This window comes from Triticum aestivum, chromosome 2B (genome assembly GCF_018294505.1).
Source record: "Triticum aestivum cultivar Chinese Spring chromosome 2B, IWGSC CS RefSeq v2.1, whole genome shotgun sequence".
NCBI lineage: Eukaryota > Viridiplantae > Streptophyta > Magnoliopsida > Poales > Poaceae > Triticum > Triticum aestivum.
In genome coordinates, this window is record NC_057798.1 from 407,388,239 (window position 1) to 407,395,076 (window position 6,838).

General features: G+C 41.5%; 1 protein-coding gene across 1 annotated transcript; it reads right to left on the reverse strand.

Moving 5' to 3' along the window:
* Positions 1-875: 875 nt before the first annotated feature.
* On the reverse strand, positions 876-6,543 carry LOC123045184 (formin-like protein 16; the record flags this gene model as incomplete). The annotated part of the gene is given in 3 exon segments (XM_044468136.1): positions 876-1,279; positions 5,841-5,938; positions 6,027-6,543. Coding segments are annotated over 3 exon segments (678 nt in total), but the record flags the coding sequence as incomplete, so codon positions are not given.
* Positions 6,544-6,838: the final 295 nt, after the last annotated feature.

Genomic DNA, 6,838 nt, shown 5'->3' on the forward strand with positions numbered 1-6,838 from the left:
CTTTTCCTTTGTAAAAAGGTTTGATCTCTTTTTAGTAAACAATGTGATAAATTTGTTTATATGTATCTAACATGCAGAGGTCAGGGTAATAAAACATTTCAATGTCTTAGAAATAAAAATAGTACAAGTACTCTCAAACTAAAATATACTACTCCCCCACTTCCAAAATAGGTGTCGTGAAACCACAACACTTATTTTGGAACAGAGGGAGTACTTAGTTAATCTCTCTCAATCTTTCCTTTCTCCTCTTCTTCTATTACCTCTCATCCCTGTGGACTAGTCCAGGTGTGTGGCGTTTTACCAATAGGGAAAATGTTGTTTTACCAAATGAAATTTTCAATTTGTCGTGAGGAAATATTTACACGCTAGACCTCCCCTCACCTCTACCTTCTGAAGAAGTGAAGAAAGTCATAAGAAATAGGAAGGAAATCGAATTTATTACTGAAACAAGTATGCATCAAAACCATCTAACCTGGTAATAACAGATTTATATTTTGGGGTTCTATTCATATGTATCTTGAGTATTTCAGAACATAGGAGTATCAGATATGAATATAGATATCACCCAATCCCAATATTCAGAGAGTATTAATTTTGTAACGTGAGATTTAATTACTCTTTGCACACATACATGGTTATTTTATTTACTAATTTTATGTTAATTTCACTTTGCATCAGTATCACCATAGCTGTGTAGTTGCAGCACAGATCAGATGTCCATTAGTTACGTTAGGCCCAAAAATAAGATGAATTCAGGTACATATGCAAATCGCTGAACAGACAGCAAAGGTTAATCCATTTTGTATAAGATTGTTTTTTTTTTGGAGATCATTTTGTATAAGATTGTTAATAGTTGAATAAGACACGAAAGCAGATAGATAACCTTTTTTTTGCACGGATACAACACAAATGTCGGTCAAATGTGACATGGATAATGCAGATTAAAATTGACACCCTATGAACTGCACAAGCAAACATTCTAACAGATCAATGCTTGCCATTGCCGATACAAACAGAAAAGGATTATAGGACTACAATTTAGGAAGCAAATAAATTGCTTACACTCGTTAATTCGACTGACTTGATACCTTGACACGGGCAGATTGATCCTGCTAGTTGTAGCAAAAGAGGCAACGACCTTCATGCTTCCATGCACTTCCAAATCCAACTTTACACATAGCAGCTTGGCTACCGACAAGCGCGTAAATATATATCACTACACTTTCTGCATCTTACCACTAAGCTCCGTTGTCTTGGCAGCCTTGCCCGAATCCATCTCCTGCCAATAATTAGTGGGGAAAATGTTAATTAACTGGAGAACATAATTACAAGGGAAATGTTAATTAACTGGAGAACAAAATTAAATAATGTTGCTTTTAAAATCAATAAACTAAACTCGATTCGGTATTTATATCCAGTGGTAAATATCATGAACATGAAATAATGCATCTTGGATACAAACCTACGGAACAAATAACCGGTAAAATTCTAGTTCTATTTCTTCATTTGATGACACTTTTACTTGGGTACACCATACAGGAATGCATAAACAATGGTTTTCTGTATAATAGTAACAGCACAAATGCAGAACCAATTTGGCAATTACACAAACGTGGTTGTAAGAAACCAGTGAAGATAGAATCTAGAGAGGCAGCTACAAATTTTATCATGTTATGACCAATCCGAAGTGCTGAATTGCACTTGGCGCTTAAGGTAGTTAAAGTATGAGACGCAGAGTATGGCATTTTATTTTCCTGTGTCTAAACAATTATAGAAATAGTTTCTGCAAGTCCAAACAGACACTATCATCATCCTATAATAGAAAATTACATCTTTCAGAGATATCTTTCTACCTAAATTTAACAGCTCAATTCACATAAATTAAGGCTGCAGCAAAAACACCCTAGTTCAAAAACCAATTCATATTGTAGACACATCTTTCAATCAGAGAATTCTAGTAAAACCATAATATTTCCCCTTCTATCACTATAACACTACACTTGGACTAGTGTGACATCCAACAATTAAAACAAATTAATTTTGCAACATTGTAATATTGGCAATGCCCTGTACAGCAAATGCATCAGCTGCTGCACCTCCACTCCAATTATCCTCGCAGTTATTTTCAGAGATGTTTATCATGTTAGTACACGGATATTTGCAAATTTTGGTGCAGATATATGGCTGCAAGTGTGTTGTGGATGTTAGTTTATGGTAGTTCAGTTGCAACTGGCCCGGATGGCAGGAAGGTCAATGCTATGGACATATTGCAGTAACAGGAGGTCACGTGTTGATCAAGCACATGCAACAGCAAGCAAACTGAAGGGAGAGTCTTTTAGGATGTTTAGAATTGAATGATTCTAGTTTATTAGGGGTCTGTATTGTGTTACCAAAGGAAATGGGACCTAAGCATCCGCTATATAAGGATGTCATGTATCTATGCTTGAGACAAGCAAGAACAATTAATCTAACCTCTCCCGGTTACTCACTCAGAATAAACCCTATGCCCACACAATCCCACGCTTCAGCATGGTAGTTATCCAGTTGTGGATCTAGGATCACAAAATTTCGTATCAGAGCAGACCACAATGGCTTTTGCTGCCAAGACGATATCATGAAGGATCACTCGCGTCATGATACAGCATGGTATCTACCCTATCACAGAGAATGTGCTTCATTAAGTCTTTGATCCATATGGAGCAGGGGAGACAATTGAATTTTTCCAGTAAAGTCAAAGATCATGATCTCCATCAAATATGGTTTAGACCATGATGCAGCACGAGCTTTCAGGAGTTGACAAGGTCGCAACACCTACGACGGCTGTTGTGAGCGTGATACTAGGTTAATCCCTATATTGAGCAGTGCTACATTGACAGAGCCAAGTTGACAGTGGTGACACGACATAATGCAGTGGTGTTGGCGGCCCATCAGCAAGAAGCAGCAGAGGCTTCAAAGGCACAAGCAGCAACGGATCAGCCGCCACAAGCAAACACATTTAAGCACTAAAACAGTTGCGTGGAGAGCGGCAGAGGCAGGTGCAGCCAAACTAACAGCAGGAAAGCTAGATGCAGCAGCTGTGGTACACATAACAGCAGCGACAGCAACCGCCTTGGCGAACTTAAAATTGACGGTTCTTGCAAAGGCAACCAGAGGCAAGACATCTGGGTCGGCACCTGCCAGCAATTTGGATGAATCATGCCCATGGCCATGGACTTTTATTCGGCTTGAGGATCATGAGGAACAAGAAACCAACGTCCCCGCTTGGACTTGTTTACCGTACTAGAAAAAGAGGAAGCTGCATGTATGCATTCGATCCTGAAGATTTGCAAGGATATATGCCAGACAATGTGGATTTCCGGCATCAAAGGAAAGGAGGCTCCATATTTCTTGTCAATAAGAGGTATTTCCGCAAAACAAATTTTCCATGGGTCATGTACTAAACAAGCATCGGAGGAGCCATACATTTGGTTTCTAAAGAGCTGGCAGGAAGTAGAAGTAAGCAAACCAAAAATAAATTTTAGTTATGTGCACATCTACAATACAAGGCACCTGCGCCACAACCTTCCACGTAGATGGGGGTACAGTGGGCTGCAACCATGGCCGCCACCTGCAGCTTGAGGATAAGCTGCTTGTCCAGGTGGGGTGTAGTGTTATGGACATCAGCATATGGTGGTTCGGTACTTAGTTGCAGCCGGCCTGCCAGCAAGAAGCCAATGCTATGGGTGTATTGGAATAACAGGACGCCCCGTGTTGATCAAGGATATGCAACAGCAAGCGAATGAAAGGGCGAGAGAGTCTTTTAGAAATAGTAATGTATTAGGAAGTTTTAAGATTGAAGTCTAGTCTATTAGGAGTCTACATTGTGTTAGGAAAGGAAAAGGACTTTAGCATCCACTATACAAGGATGTCATGAATCTATGTTTGAGACACGCAAGAATAATCAACCTACTCTCTCCCGGTTTCCCAACTCAACGAATGTCTACCCAATCCCTTGCAGCCACAATGTCTGGCTATCTTCAGCACCGTAGTTATCCCATTGTGGATCTAGGCCCACACCAATGCGCCATACACAAAATAAACAAGTTTTGCGTCTCCGCATAGCAATTTGTTAGCGTAGTTTTCATGTCTTCATGAACATCCATGACAGATTTCAATTTTTTCCAGAACTTTTCATATTGGGTTTAGTGGAGAGATCATAGGGTGGAAAGAAGCCCTAGTGGAGAAAATCCAATTTATAGTTGATGGCCTACAATTCTCCTATGAAATTACCATGTGAGATAATCCGATTTACAAAGAGTTTGTGGACCATTGTGATGAAAGGTTTTGCATGCTTCAAACTGGTCCAAAAAAAAGACGGAACAACACCGACTGCTACTGCAAGTTGATACAGAATCAAATACAGATGATGTCGATAAATGATTTTTACATACACACTCCACGAGTTTTGAACAAAAATAGCATGCAGCTATAACTGTAAGCAGCTTTAATGGGTAGATAAGATGCATGGACATAATTCCTGACATTTTTCACGAAGTTCAAACGGAAGGTCGCACTTGGTCTAATAGTACAAAGGTACTCCCAATTCACAACATCCAATATTCAACCACGAATTTGTGCCTAGCATCATTCTAAATAACCAGAAGGTACTTTTTTGTTGAAAATCAGCAATGTGCTTATACCACAATAAAGAAGCCAATAACAAGAAAGAGCAAGCCTGTCACATCTTGATGCATACTAACTCTGTACTATAAAAATGGACATATAATCACATGCTAACAATTTCTTACTATTTTACTAATTGGCGTGGACGGCCTTAAATAGCAATTCAATTTTATGACCTAATCCCCGTCTACAGGGTGGTAAAAGATAGAAATTATTAAGAAAAAAATTAACATATTAGTAGCAATGTGAAGTTTCAAAGTGTGGAGTGCGGGTGAATCTCAAAAGAACAAGTACACATAGTGTGGAAATTACAGTTATCTTATTTTAAGATCAATCGGCAGCTTCTCTAGGAGATGAAGCTTTCTGTACCTCACTTGGATTTTATAATACGTCATTTGCGCATCCTCCAGCATGATGGATGGCATCTCAAATTCATTTTCAAGTACAACCATATATGACAAAGGCCCATTTGAGGCATCAATAAAGCTATACAAGTCACAACCATCAAGACACAAGTCACAGCTGCAGAATCCAATCTAAACCAACACACGCTTACAACTCTTACCATGAATACTTAATCAAGCCCAAACGTGGTGGACCACCAAAAGAAAGCCGTAACTACATCCACAAAGAAAGAGATGCCGTGGAATAAACATGGATTAAAAACACTATGACAGAAAAGTTCAATAAAAACCCTCTGACAGAAAAATTCTACAAAACACTAACAAAAGTGAAGACACAGCTGACTACTAAGTGATCTGACCTAAGAAAAAAGGGGACGCCCTAAAGCACAACCACCATTCAAATGCGTTGCAACTTGCAAATATTCCCCAAAACAGCTTTTGGCAGCACACGACCGAACAGACAGCACGTCTCTATCAACATTTTGCAAACCTTAAATGGCACTAAATCACACACATGATCACAACCGGTGACAGCTAATTGTCTACCACCAAGAATTAGCCTCACAAGAATAAGCTACAGCATTCCAGTTCCGTACAGAAGCAAGGACAGTGCAGTCCAGTTGGACGCACAGGAGATATGGATCTTCGCTGAGTTAACCCCAAACCACCGTAAATTTGCATCTAATCGAAGTCCCGGATACAGATCAGACAATCGGGTGAGCGTAACAATACAAGAGAAGCACAAATTTTAGAGTTGAAAGTGAAGGCAAGAACCTTTCCGGTGCTCTCGTAATAGTCGTTGAGCGCCCACTGGTACTTGGATTGATCCAGCCCGAACCAATTCGAAATGTACTCATCCAAGCTTGCGTGCGCTGCACATGGAGTGGAAAAACACACAGATCAAAACCACATATCAAAAGAATATACAAATTTAACGCACCAAACACTCTCCCGGGTCACCTTCTTGCACGCGCAAAACCGCGTCCCAGAAGAAGCCGAACGCCGATCCATCCGTCCTAGCCTCTGCCTTCTCGAACTGCGGCGGAGGCACCTGCACTGGCGAGGCCTGGAACAGCTTGGCTGGCGGCAGTGGCGGGGAGACCGTCTTGACCGGCGGAGGCGGCGAGACCATCTTGGCCGGCGGAGGCGATGTGGCTATATGCTCTGGCGGCGGGGACGCAGGAGACGCCACCGAACGGGGAGTGGAATTGGGGGTGGAAAACTCAGATCCTGGCGACTCGGCCGAACGAGAGGTCGGGGTATCCACTGGCGGCGGCGTGGCCGGGGGCGTGATGAAGACAGTGAGGTTTCCCGCCTTGCCGATTACCGGCGGCGGTGTGGACGCCATCGTCGAACAAAGGGAAGCGGAGGTGCGCGCTGGCTTTGAAGCTAGGGTAAGCGAGTGCTCGTGTGGGAGTGAGCCGACTGCGCCATTGGGGGAAAGTGGGGCGGAGCTTTTGTTACGCCTTTTTCGACATTTATCCTTTTCTTCGTGTAAAAAAAAGGGAAATGCTTTCTGACTACCCCATGTTCTCGTGTAAAAATAATCGCAATATATATCTCAAAAACATCTCTCCATGCGCACCAACCTGGCTGGACGGTTAGAGGGACTGTGATATCTCCAGCCCACTAGAGTTAAGTCCTAGTGCTCACATTTATTTCTAGATTTATTTCAAAATTTCCGACGATGCATGGCTCAGGGGGTGTTTGGTTACACGGACTAGACTAAAAAAAGTCTCTTTTAGTATTTATGTAACCAAACGGGAAAAAGG